The sequence below is a fragment of the Ambystoma mexicanum genome, chromosome 6p (assembly GCF_040938575.1).
Source record: "Ambystoma mexicanum isolate Mex_15411 chromosome 6p, UKY_AmexF1_1, whole genome shotgun sequence".
NCBI lineage: Eukaryota > Metazoa > Chordata > Amphibia > Caudata > Ambystomatidae > Ambystoma > Ambystoma mexicanum.
In genome coordinates this window covers 1,192,568,072-1,192,589,931 of record NC_090935.1, presented here as the reverse complement: position 1 = coordinate 1,192,589,931, position 21,860 = coordinate 1,192,568,072, and the positions used below count along the sequence as shown (strand labels likewise).

General features: G+C 45.1%; 1 protein-coding gene across 1 annotated transcript in view; it reads left to right on the top strand.

Annotated features, from left to right (window-relative positions):
- Positions 1–21,860, top strand: part of CARNMT1 (carnosine N-methyltransferase 1) — a 486,389-nt gene that overhangs the window by 400,493 nt on the left and 64,036 nt on the right. Inside the window, exon 7 of the mRNA XM_069625830.1 lies at positions 8,230–8,333. Coding sequence (XP_069481931.1) covers positions 8,230–8,333 — 104 coding nt within the window. The remainder of the gene's footprint in view (positions 1–8,229; positions 8,334–21,860) is intronic.

Sequence of the window (21,860 nt, the reverse complement as noted above, 5' to 3'; positions counted from 1 at the left end):
ACCAGGAGTTGCACTTGGCTTTGGGCTTCAGGCAGAATCTCATGACAGGGGCAAGGATATTAAGAGTATCAGAAATAGCAGAGTGGAGAGTGGAGAGGGCTGTGTCGGGATGAGTCAGCCAGGGCGGATGGGGGGAATGGGTGGCAGAGAAGGTGGCGGCAAAAGCCTCAGCTGGCACGAGCTACATGGGACGGATCACTGAGAAGGTGGGTGGCAGTGATCGATGTGGCTTGGCCTGGGGGGGTAGGGAGGGTGAGGTGGGAGGAGAGGAGAAAGTGATCACTCCAGGAGAGAGGAGTGGAGAGAGGGACAGCGAGGGAAAGGTCTGAGGAGATCAGAACATCAAGAGTGTGCCCTGCAGAATGAGTCGGGCCAGAGGGGAGAATAGTGAGTGAGGGAGAGTCGCAGAGGTTGCGAAAGAGTCCAGCGGACATCTAGGTGGATGTTTAAGTCTCCAAGAAGGAGGAGTTGAGTAGTTGAGGCCAGGAGTGAGGAGGAGAGGTCCACCCACTCAGAGAGGAAGGATGAAATCTGACCAGGTGGCTGATGGATAGTAGCCACAGTAAGTGAGTGGCTACGGGAGAGAGAGAGCCTGAAGACGAGGCATTCCAAAGAGGAGTAGGCCTGCGTAGGAGTGACGGAGGCAGGAATCCACTCAGGGAAGATCAGGGCTACTCCCCCACCTGAGCGGTTGGCCCTTGGCGCGGAGAGGATCTTGTAGCCGTCAGGTAAGAGCGAATCAAAGCTTGACAGAGCTGGCCGTGAACCATGTCTCGGTGAGACCGAGGACATCAAGGTCAAGTTCTTCCAGAAGGTGGCAGATGTCAGAGAAGTGTTTGACAGCAGGGCGAGAGTTTAGAGTGGCAAGATGGAGAAGCTTGCCATCCTTGAAGGACTTCCGGGGAGGGGTACACATCAGAGGTACGCCTTGCAGAGGTGTAGAAGGAGCCCGAGAAGGGGCAGAGAGGGAAGGGGACGGCAAGGTAGCCAGGGAGGAGGCAGAAGGGGGAGACGAGGTAGTCAAGGAAAAGGCAGAGGGGACAGCAGGAGAAGAAAGGAAGTTGTTGAGGCGCAGGAAGCGTCTATCAAAGAGGTGAAGGTTGGCCTGAGGGCCTTGGACCAGGACGGTCCCATTCGAGATGACATTAATGATGACTTTAGAGGAAAGGAAGGATGCCAGGAGGGCGTCACAGCGGATGCCAGGAGGGTGTCCCGGTGGGTGCCACCATTAATGGGAGAAGAGGAGAAAGGGGAGAGCACAGAGACCATAGGAAGGGTCCATAGGTCCGGCGAAGGCACGATATAGAGAATGTTGGTGAGCGTTTCCTTGTACTGGTATAGGTGTCGGCGATAGGGAGGCCTTGGCTGGAGACCAGGATATCCTTAAGCATTTTCCTACCAGATTTAGTGAGGAGAGCAGGATAGTCAATAGAGAAGCAGTTAGAAAAGATAGGAGAGACAGAGAGCACCATAGAGTAGGTGGGAGAGGGGGAGGGTGGAAGGGAAGACACTAGCGAAGGTCAGTGGCATAGGCAGACTAGACAGTGGGAGGCAGGCAGGTTGCGCAATAGGACAGAACAACACTCAGGAAAGGAGTTTACACAATGTGCCGGGTAGAGGCAGGTCGGAGGGCTCAACTAAGTTTGAGAATCCTAAAAGGGGATAAAGGCCTGGTATTTCACAATGCAATTTTTAAATACTGATACAGTGCATATTATAATAACACAGTGAAAAAACACCTAAGTTTGAGAATCCTAAAAGGGGATAAAGACCTGGTATTTCACAATGCAATTTTTAAATACTGATACAGTGCATATTATAATAAAACAGTGAAAAAACACCTAAGTTTGAGAATTCTTAAAAGGGGACAGGCTGCAGAGCTTCGGGCTTGAATATGGACCCTCTTCTTACAGAAGATGGTGAGTCTGTATTGCCTTTGGAACAGACGGCAGGCCAGTTTCTCAGAGGGTGCGCCCAATGCCCCCACATCCGCTCAGCTACTCTGCACTTGGATTTCAGAGCGGCCAGATCAGGGTTGTACCAAGAGTTGCACTTGGTGGCAGGCTTTAGGTGGATCCTCATGAGCGGGGCAAGGATGTCCAGAGTGTTAGAGATTAGAAACGTTAAGGATGTAAAGGGCTGTGTCATAGTGGGAATCAGCCGCAGGAGTAGGTGGGGGAGAGAAGGTGGAGGCAAAGGTGGCCACTGACACTCGCTTCATAGGGGGAATGGCCGCAAAGGAAGGTGGCAGTGCTGGGTGGGGCTTAGCCAAGGGGACAGGAAGCTTTAAGTGGGAAGAGAGCAGGAAGAGAGGAGGACCTGGTCAGTCCAGGAGGAAGGAGTAGTAAGAGGATAAGAGGGATGTCTGAAGAGATCAAAACATCCAAGCTGTGTCCAGCTGAGTGTCATACCAGAGGGCATAATGGAGAGGGAAAGAATCTCATAGGTTGCGGAAAAGGCCAGAGGAGGAGTTTGGGGGAGTAGTCCAGGCGGATGTTGAGATCTCTCAGGAGAAGTCGAGAGGTAGAGCAAAGGAGAGAGGAGGTGAGGTGAGGTAAGCCCATTCAGAGAGGAAGAGGGTGACTTGGCCGGGTGGCCTGTAGATGGTGGCCATGGTCAAAGAGATGAGAGAGAGAGAGAGGGGGAGGGAGGGAAAGAGAGAGAGCAAGAGAGAGAGCAAGAGAGAGAGCAAGAGAGAGAGCAAGAGAGAGAGCAAGAGAGAGAGCAAGAGAGAGAGCAAGAGAAGAGAGCAAGAGAAGAGAGCAAGAGAGAGAGCAAGAGAGAGAGAGAGAGAGAGAGAGAGAGACTGACTGACTCTGCGGACCAGGCATTCAAAGGAGAAATAGGTCTGAATGGGGATGATGGCAGCAGGGATCCACTCAGGAAAGACCAGGGCCACTCCACATCTGGGCCTGTTGGGCCTCGGCTCAGGGAGGATCTTATAGCCCTCTGGGAGGAGTGTCAAAACGTGTGACAGAGCTGGCCTTGGACCATTTCTCAGTAAGAGCAAGAACATCCAAGGAGGTGGCAGATGTCAGAGGAGTGTTTGACAGCAGAGCAAGTGTTCAGAGTAGCCACGTGGAGCAGGTTGCCACTTTTTAAAGACTTCTGTGGAGGGGGGTGCAAGAGAGATGTACCCATCAAAAAGTGGTAGAGGAGCCAGAGAGATGGAAGGCGGAGGAGGCGGCAGAGAAGCCATAGAGGTGGTAGATGGCAAGGAAGCCAGAGAGGTGTGGAGGCTGGAGGTGGCAACGGAGCCAAATGGGAGGCAGTAGATGGCAGGGAAGCCAGAGAGGTCAATGAGGGAGGTGGCAGAGGAGCCAGAGAAGTTGTAGGAGTAGCAGGATCAAATAGTAGGAGAGTGGGCTGAGGGCCCTGGACCATGACTGTGCCATAGACATTAATGATTACTCTGGAGGACTGGATGGAGGCCAAGAAGACCTCTCACCTGGTGCCCCATTAATGGGCGAAGAGGAAGGCGAGAAGTGCGACCATATGAAGGGTCCATAGGTCGGGAGAAGGAACGACAAAGAGGATGTCAGTGAGTCTGTCTGGAGGAGGCTCTGCCATAGGTGTCAGCGATGGGAAGGCCTGGATTGGAGGCCAGGGTATCCTCCTTCAGCGTGAGAGCAATAGGATGGGGGATAGAGAAGCAGTTGGAGAAGATGGGGCAGAGAGGAAAGGGCAAGGGAGAAGAGAGGGAAACACTGCAGAGCTACGCCACACAAGGTGCACAGGAGGGGGATTAGGGAACGAGGTTGGTGGGGGGGGACAGAGGAAACCGGCAACAGAATAGCGCAGACTGAGACAAGTAAACCAGGGCAACAAACGCACAAACAGTAAAAACAGCGGTAGGAGCCAACCAGTCTCAGCCTAGAGAGGAAAAGGCCCAGAGGACACAACAGTAAGTTGTACGTTCACCTAGAGGGATAGAGGAGAATAAATGCAGAAAAGGCAGGAGAAATGCACAGAAACAGTGATGGAGGCCAAAACATTGACCTAGAAGGAAACCATGCAGAAGAATGCAAGAGAAATACTGAGGAACAGTTGCAGAGATGGAAAAAAAAAAGTACGGCTACCTGGGGGAGGGGAAGCATATTTGGTGCATGGAGGCAGTGCAGAATGAGACATGCGTTGAAATTGAAGTAAGCACGAGGTAATGCAGTGTAATGGGATGCAGTAATGGCTGCGCCCCCCGCCCTCACCTTTCGTACCTTGTGACCGCTGCTGGTCGACGTCTGCGCTGTATGCTCGCACTCTGGGTTTGGATCCCACCAAACACCTGCATTGCACAACACTGCGCTCTTGGCCTGCCCATGCTTTAGAGGAAGGGAGTGTTTGTTGTTGGTTGATAACTGAACTGGTACTATCATCAATATCCAGGCCATGTTCCTTCAAAAATGGAGTAGCACAGGCTGGTTTCAGAACCTTGGGAACCTTCCCTTGCGTAAAAAAAAAATATTGGTGAACTTGCTGTTTAGAGGGCTAAAAAGTACAGCACATTCCTATACAAGTAAGGTAAGGTTTTTCGTAGCCGAGACCAAAGTGGCCTTTGAAGACATCTCTTATCTTGAAAACCTTTTCTGTGAAGAAAGTCTGAATCTTATTACATTAGAAGATGGGAAGGAAGCCTCATTAACTAGAGGGTTCTTAATATTAATATTTTAACATTTCTCTTAAAGAATGCTAAGCAGTGTCTATTCGAAATGCATTCTTTTATTTATTTATTTTTTGCCTCTAAAATAGTGCGTTAATAGAGAGTTCTGACATTTTTAAATTTCCTGCTCGTATCATGGGGGCGGATTTCACATTCAGTGCTCAAAGCAGATTGCTGTGAATCCTTTATTTCACACATTTTTAGCTTTAATAGATTTGACTCTAATAGGAGCAATAGAATCAATTTCAGAAAAAGTGGTATTCTAAAAGGAGACTAAATCTTCTACATTGGCTCCCTCCTCAGATCTTATCTCAATATTCATAAAATGTTCTGCGCTTAAGTTGTTTATCATGATAAGTAATGATGGTAAAGACCAACAATGCTACTGGAGATAACATGGTAGGCGAAAAATAACAGCCGCATGATCTGACCCGTCAATAGGTAATACGCAAGCATTCCAAGTAATAATCCATTTGGGCCCAGTACGAGGGGTATTAAGGAAAGAAAAAACAATATTAGTTAGCCAAAAGCGAGTAGCTCAGGCTTGCGAGTCATTGGGGTCATTAAAATCGAAGTTAAAATCTCCTAAAATCACTAAAGATGAGGACAGTTTTAAAACAAATAGCACCAGTTCCATAACGTGCTGCACAAAACCAGTGTCACACTGAGTCCGGTGACAAATAATGGGAATCGGCAGTCGGAGTGTTAAGGGAGTTTTGCAGTTTATGCCAAGGATTTCAAAACCAGACCGATCCATGCAAGGGAAAGGTGAGGACATAACAGAATATCTTAGTACAAGAGCCACAGCAACTTCTTTTTTAGATTTCATAAGGGTTGTGAAGATTTTATAATAGGCAGGAACTGTGGCTGATATAACGGGTCCAGAAAGTTCCTTAAACCAGGTTTCCGAAATGGCTAGGAAATCAAAATGTTGTAAAATAGTGTGGATCTCTATATGATTGCAAGGTACTGAGTGGGCATTTATTAAGGCCTAGCAAGAATGGACGGGACTGCCTTTGATTACTTGACTGGTGCAATTGAGTCCAGATGAATCCTTCCTGTAATTAATTATGAGAGTATAGATTCCAAGACCCAATGGAATTAAGTAGGATACTATATACCGTTCTATGTGTGGTCCGATTCGGTCAGGTCCAGTTATGCGGTCTTATAATGCTTTAAGATCCGTTTTGCAAATCTGTGGTCACAAGAGTATGACATTCGTTCTTATCCAGGCAATTAATGTCAGCATTGCAACTAGAGTGACCAATAGAAGTAACTTGAGGAGCCTGGCAGAAACACGCACTCTGAAAGGAGAGACTGGGAGAAGGAATGTCTTTCTTCAAATGAAACCTGCTTGGGTATAGGTGGTTCTCGACAAACAGTTTAGTGCAAGATGACATATTGACACAAAACAATACTGACCAGTGTCATAACAATACAAGTAATACTTATAAAACGCCAACAGAAAGTCGGTTATCAGTAGGGTGCGAAGGCGATGAGTATGAAAACTAGCAGCGTGCCATGCCCCAGTTGCTAGACAGAACAGACGCTGACATGAGTCTGAAACACTTGTGTATTAGCGTGTTATAAATACCATATCATATCATAAGCCTGCTGGTCCCTGTAAAGTGATGTCTGAAAGTGCGCAACAAGCCGTGACAGGTAGACCCTGGTACGTCTCTGGAGCATAGGTGCATGCAAGAAAAGAGTGAGCCTCTGCACCAAAGGCCACTTGCAAATAGTGCCGAGAGGCAGAAATCACACCAGGAAATCAATAGATAGTATGAATGTATTTCTAACAAAGCACAATTTATGTCAACACTTCATAAAAACTCTAACACATGAACTCAAAAAACGCAATTAAGGTGCAGTAAATGAAACATGTTGGGCAAAGAGCCTCATTGCTATCCCACCAATACAAAATTGAATGATTGGGACATAGAAAGGCTGGTGTGCATTTCATTTTGGTGTAGTATGTAAACTCATGGACCTGTACTTGAATAGTTTCAAGGTCTCTTGATAGGCCATAATAGTAAGTAAGCTGTTTACACCCGACTCTCTCTTCTGCTTTATGAAAAGGGGGGGGGGGGGTTTCAGTGCCCTTGTTCGGGTCACTGAATATCATGATCCTGGTCCACGCTTCAAAAACCTGCATACATCGTCACTCCAAAGCAGTTAACAAAGATAACCGACTCTTGCAACCATTTTCTTAAACGGGCATCTTAAACACTTTACAATAGATTTTCTGTGCCTGACCTTGTTTTGGATTTAGAGCAAGACCTCTGAGCCCAAATCATTAGTAACTTGCCTGGGAGTAATTGCGCTAATTCACAGAGTTCTCTTTTTACAAGGTTTATGTATTTCTCCTCTGCCACACCCTTGGAGAAATTGAAATACTCATCACTCTTGCCTCAATAACTTTTTCCAGATTGGAATATTTTAGATTAATCTTTTGAATATGGTCAATTATGGCATCAATTCATTTTCAAGTTTTTGACTGCAATCTTCAATATTTCCATAATTCTAAAAGCTAAACCGTACACTCAATCTCAGCCCTAACTTCTCTCCTCGTTTAGTTCTGTGGACAAGTTCGATATCTCTAGGAGAAATGTTGGGTTTGGTAGTCTGCAAAACGCAGGAGAGTGCGCACCGATTTTCTCTTCAAAGCATCTCTCCAGGCCTGGGAGAGCAGCCGCCCAGTGGTATGCTGCCATATCTGCCACTGGCAGTGCCGGAATCTGGTGGTCTCCCTTTCTAATAACTCTGACTTCTCATTTGTGCATATTGATTGGGACTTTGGCTATTTATCTTACAGCTGTAGCCAACCGCACAAAGGTTTCGACCCAGCAAGAGCACAGTGTAGAGATGGGCTTTTCCTCTAATGAGATTTGGATTCGTCCTTCATCTGGGCTAATTTCCTCTCACTACCAATATTGGGGCACAGTATGCACTAGGTTTCAAAGTTGAGCCACAATCATCTTAAGTTTGCTCTGATTTACCAGGTATGTCTGTTCAGCAATGCACAATATGATAATGTGAGTTGTTTGTTTCTCCGTTTTTAAACCGTGTTTGAAGGGATTATGAAGTTGTTTGGATGTTAGGTTGTACTGGCTATTTGTTTGGGCAGGGTGGCCTAAATCAACACTAGACCTTACGTAATTTAAAAAGCTAGCGTAGTTTTTCTTCTTAACCAGTTGATTGCTTTCAAATCTCACGCGTGTTTTTGTTTGTGTATTTTTCTTTAGCAATAAACATATTAACAAAATCACTGCGTTCAGTTATTGAAATCGCATTTTACTCTTGAACATATTTCTATATGCACAGTAGCTATCCCCTTTTGTACCCGTAAAGTTGACCACAGATAGTCGTAAAGCTGGCCCTCTTTTGCTATAACGTGCAGTGTAATTCATTGTCCTCTTCAAAAGATGTTGGCTTTGCTGGGTGCGTGTGAAACCTAGAGTGCTTTTATCTGCAGAAGTAGTTTCATGCATTTCAAATGTTCGTGCGTGTGTATTATGTGACCGTAGTCTATTCTTTCTGAATTTTAATTAAACGTATGTTCTGTGTTCCAGGTCCACTGTTGTACCACTTTGAAAATTTGGCGAATGAGCTTTCAATAGAACTGAGCTACGAAGATATAAAAAGTGTGATATTACAGTATGGATTTCACATAGAGGTAAGCACTTGTAATTTAAGATGCTGCATTTTCTCTGTCTTTAATAATTTGCCAAATTTAGGCACCCAGGCAGTTATTCTCGTTTGTACACATACACCAATCTCATGCTGCAAAGTGGCTCTATAATAATTGTCTCGCTCAGGCAGATCGAACGCCATACTTTTGAAGTTAATTTGACGTGAGTCGTACTTGTAACACAAGGTGTCTTCGGTACTAGCCAAGCCTGTTCTGTTTCCGTCGCTGTTAAATGGTGAAATCCAATTGTGCTGTCCAATTCTGCTGGTGTATCCGGTCTCCATACCCCATTAATAGCTGTATTAATAATGACATCAGGGCATTTCTTTGAAACACTTTGAAAAGTAATGGAAGACTGTGCTCAAAGCGTTGTGCTGCTTGCATGGAAGCCTGACTCCTCTCTGCCCTGCCCGTCCACACACTTCTATACCACAATTCCTTTTCTATTGGACCAAAAAACATCATGCAGCACTGTAGGTCTTCAGATAGCAATGTGTGCATTTCAACATTTTGGGGCTGTTATCCTGGGTGACTTAGGGCCTCATTCCGAGTATGTTGGTAGCCATGGAGCAATTGGCTCCATGGCTGCCTCCCATGCTGGTTCCGCCTCTGGGTTGGTTCAATGGGGACTTACCGGTCCCTCTAAGGTCGGAATGGACCGGTAAGTCCCCATTGGAAAAAACCATTCCCCAGTCGCATTTGATCCCCCATAGGGCTCAATGGGAATGGGGAAGTAGCTAATAACGGTACCGCAATTATTATTAGCTCTGAAGTCCTTTAACGGGTCCCGTCCATAATGCCTGGTCAGATCGAGGCTAAGCGACCTCGGAATAGGGTGCTTAGGGATTACCGGCACCGGTGTCCTTACCGGTGCCGGTAATCCCTTACCACCCACCTCGTAATGACCCCCTTAATCTCTCCTTTTCTTCTGGCTTCTTCCCAGGCCCCTTTTTTAAAAGCATTTTATGCCTTGGCAGACTGGTTTCCAACCGTTCTGGAAGTGCCCTGTGCATTCTGACTCTTCCTGCACCCATGTAATCGTTGGCATTTAAGTACAATTCTTAGGACGACTTTTCAGTTTCTGTGCCAATTCCCTTTAACCTGAGATACCCCCAGCACCTTTTGCTGGACCCTGGGATTTTTTTATTTATCCTCCTGAGTGGAACTTTTTACCACTCGCATATTCTTTAGCTCTGACTGGGAATCTTATTTTACTCCTTTTGTGGAGTATGCTTTCCTTCATGTATTTCAATACAGGCATCTGCCATTGACTTTTGTTACACACCGCACCTCCCCTTTTTATTTGTCATTTTATTCAATTGTGTGAATACTGGTTTCAAGAGTAGTAAGGTAACGTATCTTACCTTTCTTTTGTGGGATCAACACACACCTTATGTGGGGTGCTGGGGGGTTACATTGTAACTCCCTTCCCACTGCTCCTGTAACTTTTTGTTACAGTATCTAACACACCTAAATGGCTGGTGGCAGTGGATACTTTTTCTACCTTTTTGTCCAGGTAACTAGCAGGCTGATTTCTTAGCTGCAGTACAGAACCCCTGGGTAACCATTTTCTCAAAATGGCCCGGTCTTATTTTTTCACTGTTTTTCATTTGTAAGTTCCTTCTGGCTCTATCATTCTAGGTGGGGGTGGGTCCTTTTTGAGTTTTCTTTGGAGGACTTGTGTGAAGCCCGCCCAGGCTCCAGTGTGTCTGTAAAGGCAGGAAATGAGGGAGGATCCCGAAACCTCACTGTCCTTTGTCCGTGTACCTGACTAAAACCAGTTTAACTGGGTGGCTGGCTGCCCTGCAGGACAGTCAACCGCCAGGTGATTGACCGCTCCATAGGAGTGAATGAATGGGTTCCAGCATATTAGGCAAGGTTTTTTTGGACCACAGGCACTCGACCACTGGAACTGGAAATCCGAAGCAATCATGGGTATCCCCATTACTGAAAAAACTGGGCCTACCAACGGTAGACCCACTAAATGATAGGCCTATTACTAATGCAGCATTCCTTAAGAAGACTTTGGATTGGGTAGCGTATCGGCAAATTGCCCAACATCTAAACATTTTCCCTGTATTGAATTGCCGACAATCCAGTTTTAGAGTAGGCCATAGCACAGAGACTGCGCTATTGGAATTAAAATCTAGGCTGCTTGAGCGAATGGATAAGGGACTTTCTTCCATGCTTATGCTCTTGGCTCTCACAGCCGTGTTTGACATGGTAGACCATCCCTTAATGGTCTCCAGGCTAGAGGAAGTGGCAAACTTCTCCCCAGCTGCTACTCACTGGATTGCATCTTCTCAATAACAGAGAAAGTAGAGTCTGCTCCGAGATAGCAGAGGCCGTAGCAGTACCGATCGAATTTGGTGTCCCACAGGGGGCGAGTATTTCCCCCTGCTTGTACAATATTTTTATGGCTCCTTTTTTCGCATTGTTGGAACAGGAAGGGATTTGGTTTACTAACTTTGCTGACGAAGCGCAGTGAGTCGTCCCCCTGTCGGGATCTCACGACCAAGACGAAGAAGAATTGAATAAAGCTTATGGCAGCATTGAAAGCTGGATGATCTGGAACGGCTTTGCTTAGGTCCATGACCGAACTACTGATGGTTGGCTCGCAGCTGACATTGTCTAAATTTGGTTCGGCCTATGATGTTTTTCACTTAGGCGATGTGAGGATTATCCCCCTTAAAGTCAAATCATTAGGGGTTACTTTTGACCAGCATCTTACTATGAAGGCCCATGTAGGGAGCTTGGTCTCGGCCGCTTCGTACTATATCAAGCCTTTTGCTCACCTGCGTCCCCTTCTAACACAGGCTAATGCTGAGATTAAAGCAAGAGCCATTGCTGGTTCTAAATTAGTTTATTGCTATAGTCTCTTGGCTGGTCTTGGCAAAGCAGAAGTCCATGGACTTCAAGTATTACAGAATGGTGCCATGAGGATTGTCATGGGCCTGTCCAGACATGATCATGTCAGAGGCTAGAAGAACTTTGCATTGGCTGCCAGTGGAGGCGCAAATACATTTTCGCCTCCCTGTGATCACATTAAAGTGCATTTTGGGCATTATGCCATTTTATCTGTAGGAATTCATTGTGCATAAGGCCTCCAGCAGAGCTTGCAGATCTAATAATCAGAAGTTACTAGTGATCCCTAGATGCAGAACTAGAAAGAGAGAAAAGGGGGCTTTTTCAGTGGCCGCCTCTATGGCTTGAAACAATCTCCCTTTCAATCTTAGATTCGAGAACAAGCTAGAGCCATTAAAAAAAATGCTAAAAACATGGCTGTTCGACTGATTTATCCTCCTGGCTTCTATCGGAGTCCTCCATTTGAGTTCTCCCCATTAGTTTCTTGCTTCTTTGACCGCCTGCTTCTTTGTTTGTCAGCGCCCTCATGCCCATGGGTCCATTGTTGCGCTATACAAATAATTAAAGAAGACTAGCAGAGATGCCTGCAGCACCTTCAAGAACCGAAGAAGTACAGGTGAAGCCCTGCTGCTGTCCTGGCCCTGGTTTCAATTTGACGGGGTAGCTCTGCCAAGGACGAGTTCCTCCTTTGGGCTTGTCAGAACAATCTGCCTCAAGGCCTTCTTCAAATTGGGCCATCCCCTGACGTCCTGAGACTTTCCCTGGCTCCAGAACACCAATACCCCTGGGTACCTGGACCCTTTTCGAGTGCATCATCTTGCAATCAACGAATCTCACAAACTTCGGAGGCATACTTGTGGACCTCCAGAAGCTGCAATTCTTTTCCATGTCCCCTCACCAGAGTTCAGGACAAGGAGAGTCTGACCAGCGATATCCGTTCACTCTTGGCGCTAAGAAAAAGGCGCCAAAACCACAATTGGAGCAAGCGGAATCCTTTGTTGATGACCCTTTCTCTCGAGTGTTGCCGCAGAAGCCCCCCAAAGGAGCCCCCCTTTCATCACCACGACCAACAAGCAGGAATTGGGGACTTCATCGCTGCTTCAGTAAGACGACCAGCTACATTGTCAACTTCACTCTTCAGGTACTATGGGGCTTGGCTTTCACTTGCCATAGGACATTTTCGTTCCTCCTTTGCTTTGGGAGAGCGGTTTTCCACATTTGGGAGTTCACCTCCACTCCACTGTGCAGTTCTTGCAACCTGTATACCTACAGGACGGCTCATCTTGAGCTTCTTTACTTTCTACATGAACTGACTGGTTACTTAACTTTTCTCTGAAGATTGTCATCAGAACTGGTGCTGTCCATTTGACTGTGGCTTTGCTGGTTTCCCAAAGTCCTTATTAAACCTATTGGCTTGGGCAATGCTTGTTCCTCACATATTGACTTGTGAACACTTTTGTAGTTAGGAAACACACTGCCCGAATCACTCTTGGAGAGTGTTACATTGTTGCTTACCAGTTTCTGGCTGTATTCTGTCTAACCTTTACTTAAACTGAATTTTGCAAAGGTGATATAAGTGCTTTTACTGACCTTAACTGAAGTCACTGAGTGTTCGATGTTAAAGGTTATTCACCTGCATTATTGTTCCTTTTCCAATCTTATTTCATTTTGACAAAATTACATTTTCCATACATTCACATGCGCCACAAAAGGTAAGTTTGACCCACTAGCATCATAATTGTACCAAAACCATGTCATGAGTTGAATCACGATAGTTATGCCAATGTAGATCAGAGTTAAAGTCACAATTGGCCCAAACATAAAGAAAGAGGGAGGGGCAGCGGGACGTATATGCTCTACTTGTCGGTATAATCTCAGTTCAATCTTGCCCAATAATTTCTATGCATTCGAAAATAGTGTATTTCGTAATACATGTGCTAATAACATTATCTCAATAACGACAGATTCTCAATAAATACGTATATTGCCTTGCTGTTTAGTTTCTATTAATGCTCTCCTTTGCTTACATCGAGTCTCTAAGGCTGTTCTGTTCAACTTTTTACATGCAATATTATTTAGAGTATTTGGTGACATGTGCCTCGCAAGACTGAATCTTACCTTGGATATTTTCATTGCTGTCTGACTCGCTTCCGTGTGTAACCGCGAGAGAGCGGCTTCATCGTGTTAAGAAAATTTTTGCCGTGTATTACCATGACAACACATGGTAGTCCTGCTAAATCCGCCATTTTTTGGGCTCACCTACGTGTTGCTCCATACATTACGCGTTGTTTAGAAAAAAACAACAAAGGGGCTTAACATTAGTTTGAATGTTTCTATATTATTTTCTGACATATTCTTTTGCCTGCAAGGTGCCCAGTATGGATCATACTTGCCTAATTATTATTTAATTAAAATAAATTGAAAAATAAATGTTTCTTTTTTTCTTGCACATAAATGGCCTTCGATGTGATGTTGTGTGTATGTAATAATTGTACCACGGCAGTCATAAAGCCTAATGTGTTAATGGACGTGTGTACTGTGTGTGGGTACATAAGTAAGCTGTATGCATTAGCATTGCTTGTAATAAACCTAGATGGCTAGCTCAGCGTGAGTGGACTTATATCCGCTTGTGCACGTGGGCATGTGAGTGCAATTTGGTGATTTCTAGTTGTTATATTATGGGACAATTGTACAGGGCCAGCATGCTGCCTAGTATACCCACGATCACGTATGCTCACTAAATGGACACTGTATGAGTACATGATTGCACTATGTGCTTGAAAATTGCTTTCTGATTCAAATGATGGTCGGTCTTAATATTCTATGGTCAATTATCCAATATAACACAAATAGTATACTTTTGAACACAGTTAGTAAATAAAACTGGTTTGTTAAGCCATTCTTTTACATTCGAAATAGATCATTTCTGAGCAACATACATTGTATATAATACATTATGAAAAAATACATCATAGAAATGCAGACATCTCATTATCAGAATTAAGCCCCTTCACCACCAATCTGAATATACTGATTAGTTTGGCTTCTTGTCTTAAAGTTCCTGGTTGCCTCCTCTGGGTCCCAGCTTGATTGTTCAATCCAATAAATTTGACATCCTGTTTATCACACAATTGATGGTTTTGCTACCAGTCAGCGGCTAAGGGTAAGGTTGTTATTTGACTCCCAATGGAAGAAAGATGCTCTCGGATTCTGACCCTGAGCTCTCTGATTGTGCTGCCAATGTACACTAGCCCGCATTTACACTTGATGGCATAAATTACGAATTTGGATTTACAGTTAATGTTATCCGTAATTTTGAGCTGAATTCCATGCGTCTTTGAAGATTTTTGTATTGTCCAGTGCATATCTGCACATGGAACATGTTCCACATTTTCTAAAGTCTGATGTTCCCTCTTGAATCCATGTTCTTTCGTGAACTGGTTTGGTTTCTTTAAAAAAAAAGATGGACTTAAAGTTGTTTTCAGAGTTCTGGCCCGTCTGAAAGTTAGAGTTGGAGAATCATCAATAAAGTCTTTAATGTGTTGATCTAGTTTAAGCAAATGCCAATTTCTTTTCAAGGTTTTACGTAATTGTATGTTAGCACAGTATGTTGTGATAAATATGACTTTGGCAATGTCCTTGTTGGTCTTGATTTTTGGAATCCGAGTCTGTTCCCTGTTAAGTCTTTGAGCTTTGTCTTGTGCTGTTTTAAAACATTTTTCTGTGTATCCCCTAGCCTTGAACCTGGTCGATAGTAAAGCACATTCTTCCATGAAAACATCTTGATTCATACAGTTCCTCCGTGCCCTGATGAACTCCCCTTTGGGAATGTTTCTTATTACCATGTTAATGTGACAACTGCTCGCGAAGAGTTTACCTCAGTCTCTTTCCTGTATGTTTTGGTCAATAAGTTGATGTTGGTATTACTGCTTGTTCCAACACATTCTATGCCTAGAGGATTGTTATTAGCTCTTGACATAAATTGTTCCATTTCTTCTTGAGACCCCTGCCAAATCATAAGCACATCATCTATATATCTAGACCATAGTATGATATTCGTTGGGTATGCTGGGTCTGTATATATGAATCGAGCACTAGGAGAACAGAAAGATCTTATTATCATGTTCCATTAAACCAACAGGAGGGATTTAATCCATGAAATGAAACTGAACATGGATTTGGGTAAGAGTGAGTGGCATCACTCGGAGTCAAATATAATGTACTTACTCAAAGATATCCAATCAAGTGTTCTTGTGGAACTTTTTCATATTATAAATTATTTCTTTTTCTCTCCCCATTTATTTTGTTCAATTTACTGTGTGGCATGTTTTTTCAAAATTTCCCACTTATCTGTCCAGCTCCCCATCCCTCTTTCTGTGTTTGGGCCAAAAGTGACTTAGAACTCTGATCTACATTGGCATGACATGGTTTTGGTACAATTATGTGTACTATGATGCTATAATGTAACCAATACCTCGTACTCTCAATCTGTTGTGGTCGTATGGGTGACACCACTGCAACTACTGTCACTGTTTTTGCTGAATTATATGTGCAATGTAATACTTTACTTTAATACATTTATATAGCGCGTCCATAGACCCGAAGGCGTGAGGGCGCTACATGACATATACAACAAGCAACAGGAAGGCTGAGAAACCAGTAGGTAACACCACAGGAGATGGTAGTTTAAAAGAGGGCTCAGGATAGTTTAGTTAAAGAGAAAGGTCTTCAATCTTTTCTTAAATATTTCTAGTGAATCAATGGATACAAATGGATTCATTTCTTAATTGGCCAGACGTTTGAATAAGATTTGAAACTTTAAATAACAGCCCTGATTTGAAAAAGGCGCAAAGATGCCGAAACACGCGTCATCTAAAAGGGCAATGTTTTGAAAATTGACCAATAAAATCCTTTTTGGGTCAAACTTACCTTTTGTGGCTCATGTGAATATATGGAAAATTTAATTTTGACTGTTGCCTAACGGAGTAGAGGAATTCATTTCTGTTTCACTTCATATCCACGCAACACCTCTTGTAGAACTACAAATTAATGCAAGGCGCTGAGGCTCACTTGTTGGTCTCCTACAAAAGTTCCTTGTACCCTTTAAACTTATTTCATTTTGAACTGAATGTTAATAGTTGCTGCATTTTAGAATTGCTTGTGTGCCTTGTGTATATATAAATAAATAACTATTTCGATATAACTTGAGTGAGCGTTTCCTTGGGACTCTGTATGTACTGACTTCTTTGTACTGCTCTTCAGCTCACATTACTCCCTCCTAAAATGAGCCTGGCTGCTCAGCCATTCGTCCGACTTGTGTAGTACAGGCCTATATTAGAAGTTGCGGCTCTAAAACCAAGAGATAAGTCTTCTAAAGTCTAACCCCAGTTGGACTTTAGAAAAACTTACCTAACAATCTTTAACAGTACATGTAGGTATTTCACATTGAATCTCAATTGTCCTTCAAGGTGAATCCATATTTTTGAAAATCCACCAAGATCAGCGACTTATTTTACACAGATAAGCTACTAGTAATTTCCACTATAGTCTTCTCAAGAGTGTTCCAGGAATCAAGCCATACTTCTCTGAGTTCCTCTCGGGGCCTATAACTTCCAGAATGAGCTCCAAAATCCTCTGTGCTTACTGCAGGCATTTTTCCAAACCCTTGTGGTTCCCTGAGCACCAGTCCCAGGTCTTTAAGGGCTTAATTTACTTTCCTTCGTCTCATGAGTCTAGGAAGGCCCTATGTGTGCCACAGTCCTCTTCCGTTACATGTACCAAAGACTCATGCTCTGATTCCTGTGTTTGTCTGGGGCCTGTCTTTGCTTTTACTTCATCTTTGTGACCTCACTTCCCCACCCCTCTATCGCCTCTGACCTGGCCATCTGCTACAAGTTACGGGGGTTGGATAAAGCGGTCCGTGTTATGGGTGGTCTGAGGTGGATGCTGCTGTACACAAACACTAAGCAAATAAGCACACATATAGGAAGCACATAATACTTACCTCCGAGTCCTCCAAAGCATCGTCTTATTCGCTAATGGCTGATAGCATTGCTATCCTTGTGACATTGTCATGGGAGCTTGTGTAAAGCGATTATGTGAGCAAAAACCTGCTGGCATTAAAATTGTGAGATTGCGGCCACTTGCAATGCATTACTAACATATAAAATATAGCCTCTTACCTTCTCAAATATCGCTCCTTGCATTACAGTGTAGTGCAGCCATAGTGAAGCATCAAAACATAAATTAGATTTCCCGAGTGTTGGATATTACATAGATACATTCTGTTGATTATTCCTAGTCATCATTCTGGGAATGCCTGGTACCTTTTTAACAAAGCAGTTCCAATTATAAACATAAGACACTGCACTCACTTTAGTGTTCTATCAGATTCATTTGGGGCCATTTGCCCTCTAGCCAATAGGCACTCCTAACCCTTAGTGCCACCTCTCGAGGCCATTTTCAGATTCTTTACCCACGTGTCCGGAGTACTCATGAAAACAAAGTTTCTGATGCTTGTGAATCTGCTTAGAATCACATGCTGTGCATAAAGTCTGCCATCTAGTGGTAATCGCAGAGTATTGAATCTTTTTTTCGAAGATTGAAAAGATGCGTCGACATGGGCATGACTGTAACACTATCCCTAACGTGACATGTAGTGTACCCAAAATCTTTCACGTGTCGAGGTCCCACCAGATTGTTTTTTTCCACCGATCAAGTCACTCGCACAAATGCAGATCTCATAAGAGTTAATATTGCTCATCCATTCTTTTTTTTTTCAACAAAACATTTTTTATTGGGCATTTTCACAGTGTAAACATCAACATATTCCATAGACACATACATATGCACATGGGACAAAGGTGCAGGGCTTCTTTGGCAGTGGTATGAGACACCAGTTTGGGGTAATGATGGGGCTTGCAACAGTTAGGGTCTGGCCACTGTCTGTTAGTTGTTCGCCAAGGTTTAAGTGTGAGCTCCCCGTGCCCTCGCAGGGATTGGTGTATTACTGAGCGATTGCTTGGCCGACGGTCTGGACTCGACGCTCTGGTAGGATTAAGTCATCCACCTGGTAATAGGGGGCCGATGCGTCAGGCCTGGGAATTTATCCGAGTAATCCAGAAAGGCGGCCCAGTTTCTGTTGAATTTGTTATCGTTTTCCAGCTAGGTGGCTGTGAACTTTTCGGCCACAATTGTGTCCCAACACTTCACCCACCACATTGGGAGGGCAGGGCGTCAGGATTCTTCCTTAGGCGCTCTGTCGTTATTTTGGCCGCTGTCAATAATTGAGTGCATAGGTAGGCCATGTGGCCCGTGAGCCGGTAGACTCCTCCCTGCATGTCTCTCAGCAAGACCACTCCAGGGTCCCATGGGATGCTCAAAACCGTAATCAGCCGGACATGTTCCAACACCTCTCACAAGAAGAGCGAAACCTTCGGGCAGTCCCAGAGAAGATGAAATAAGGATGCTGTAGTTGGGCAACCCCTCCAGCATTGTGAAGGGAGCTTCAGGTTATATTTGTTTAGCAGTTCCGGGGTTAGGTACCAGTTAAAAACATACCTTCAGCACCCCTTCCTTATTAGTGACACATTTCGAGCTTTTATGCAGCCGGGCCCAGATCTGCCCGAGTCCTCTGGCTCTAATACCCGACCCAGGTCCCGTTCACAGATGAGCATGTATTTCTCTTTTATCGGGATCCGCCCTATCCAGAAGGCGTTATAAAGTTGAGACCCTGCACCTGTGTTTTGGTGCTGTGAGCGTGAGCTCCAACGCTGTGAGATCCCTCCCTCTGTTGGCCCTGATAGAGCCCTGCGACAGCCAATGCCTAATTTGTGTATAGCTAAACCTTTCGGCCTCCGTTACTTTGAATTTCTCTTTACATTTGAGGAATGATGAGGGAGCTCCGTTGGTCAAAAAGTCTGATACCCGTGTTAGGCCCCCTTCCCTCCATCTGGCGAAGCTATGCGTGTGCAGGCCAGGGGAGAGGTCAGGGTTGTTCCATATTGGGGTTAAGGCCACAGTGTGCCTCGGCAGCCCCACTTGCGGGCGGCGTCCCACCAACTTTTGATCATATTTTTGGTAACGGATAGTGGGGCTAAGTTCTGAGAGACCCGATGTGCTGGGAGGTGTGGAAGTACTGCTAGCAGAGCAGAGCTCCAAGCCTCCTCTATCTGTTTCCAACGAGGTTGGTTAGTAGTGGCTACCCAAGAGAAGGCTTGGAAGAGTTGCACCGCCTTGTGGTATGTGGTATTTAAGTGCTCCCGTACTAGTGCTGCGCATCATAATTCTTTTCGCTATGCATGGTCATTCTCCCCTCCTCTCACCCCTCTAGATGAACTTAAATATTTTCCTCTGCAATTTGTGGAGGTCCCTCTCCGGGACGTGGACGGGTAGGGCTGTGCAGTGGTAAATCAACCTTGGCACGATGTTCATTTTCACTGCTGTTACCCTCCCCAGCCAGAAGACCTCCTGACAATACCAGCATTCCAAGTCTTTGGATTTGGACCTCCCAGATAGCCAATGCCCAAATTTTCCCAAGGCACCGGGTGCTTGAGAGCCAGGGCTGCTCTGTTTACGTGGGATGTTCTTGCCAGATCTGCATATTTTGAGTAATTGACCCTAAAGCCAGATGTGCTACCAAAAGCCTCAATTTCCCGCCACAGGGCTTCCATTGAGCTGTTGACCTGCGTTATGGTGAGAAGGACGTATTCCGCATACATTGCGGCCTTATAAGTATGCCCCCCCACTTTTAGGCCTTGTATGTCTGCATTCTCCCAGAGTCTTATGGCGAACAGCTCCATAGAAAGGGCAAAAATCAGTGTTGAAAGTGGGCACCCTTGGCGGGTGCCCCAGGAGATTGCTATTTTGGCTAAGCTAGTGCCGTTTAACCTGAGGGAGGTAGATGGATGTTGATAATTTGCCATTGTCCATTTTGTAAAGTTGGGACCGAATCCGAAGTGGGCCTAACTCTGGTTAATGTACCCCCAGTCTAGAAGATCAAAGGCTTTATGCGCATCGAGGGAAATAACTTCAAGTTCCGCCTTAAGCCTGGAGGCACTTTCGATTAAGTTAATGGTGCGTCGAATACTATCTTGGGTGTTGCTTCTGGGGATAAAGCCTGTTTTATTGGGGTGCATAAGGTCGGGGAGAACCCTGCATAGCCTGGCCACCAAGATCTTAAAGAAGATCTTGGGGTCTATTCATTAGGGTGATTGGCCTATACGAGGCGCATTAGTTGGGGTCCTTGCCTGGCCTCTGGATAAGTGCTGTTACTGTTTCGTTCATGGATGGGGTGATTCTGCCTCCTACAAAAGGAGTTGAATAATGTGGATAGCTGGGGAGGGAGCATGTGTGTGAATACTTTATAGAACCGCGCCAAGAACCCATCGGGTCCCGGAGCGGTCGACTTCAGTGATTTGATTACATCCACCGTTTCCTCTGTGGTGTTTGGTAGCTCCAGCGTCTCCAATTGAAGGAGGAGCGCTGCAAATGGATCCCAGGTAGTGTTTGGGCTGCCGGTGCTTTGGGGAGCCCTGCTATGATCCAGTAATATACCCATTTTCTCTTCCTCCCCATATCTGGGATCCCTGTCCGTCCCCATGAGTTTTGGGATATAGTTTCTCATATGTATCCTTTTTAATTTATAGGCTAGCAGGCGGTTCGCTTTATTGCCGTTTACATAATACTGCTTGGTATATGCCATTTGTTAAGACGGATTTCTGAACTCTGACCTGGTGGGCAGAGGTTCAGAAGGCCAGCCTAGTTTCTTGGAACAGGGTAACCTTCTGGACAAGCCAGACAAATCAAGGTAGCTATGGTAGGCGGTCAAGACTAGGTCTCAGGAGGGGTGAGGGTGACTGAAGGACCTCAATCAGCACACAGAGTAAAGGATCACTCCCAGTCAGGTGTATATATAGTAAAAATACAAATACATGTATTCAAGGCCTTTGTGTTTCAAAACAATAGTTATTAACAGTAATTCTTCTAAACCAACACAATCCTACCAAAATACATTTATACGAGACCAAGGGGCCTGAAAGGTTAATGCACGAAATAGATTCACGTCCTAGAAAGGGAAGGAAGCAGGTAGTGCAGATAGTCTTTAGGCAATTCTAAGAAGCCGAGTCGAGGAACCGCTGGTGACCCCCTGGAAGGTTTAGCACCCTGAGCCCGCTGTCGTCCCGCTGGACCCCTCTGCATCTGGTCGTCCTAGAAGGTCTGCGAAGACGCTTCGACCCATAGGAATAGTGGGACCAACTATTCTCGGCACCTTCATCAAAACCTGAAAGTAAGCCTTCTCGGAAGTGTCGCTGGGCCAACCACTGGGCTGACAAGCTTGCGCAGGACTGCCGTCGTTTCAAGGAGGCCCTTGAAACTTGGTACATCACAAGCTCTTGTTCCTGGCACTCTTGCACCGAATTCCATACACTTGGCGATCCTAGGTCTGGCGTAAAGAGAGAGCGCCTGAACCAGAGTACATGCGGTTACCGTGTCGCCCATCTGTGGTGACGAGCTTTGCAAGTGCATTGCAGCTGTGCTCCTCTGTGCCCTGAAGCCTTCTACAGCGGAACTGGCCTGATCCATACACCAGGAGTGGAGAAATTGCCACTGTCCTGTTTGGGAATCAACGCTGTGGGCCTCATTACG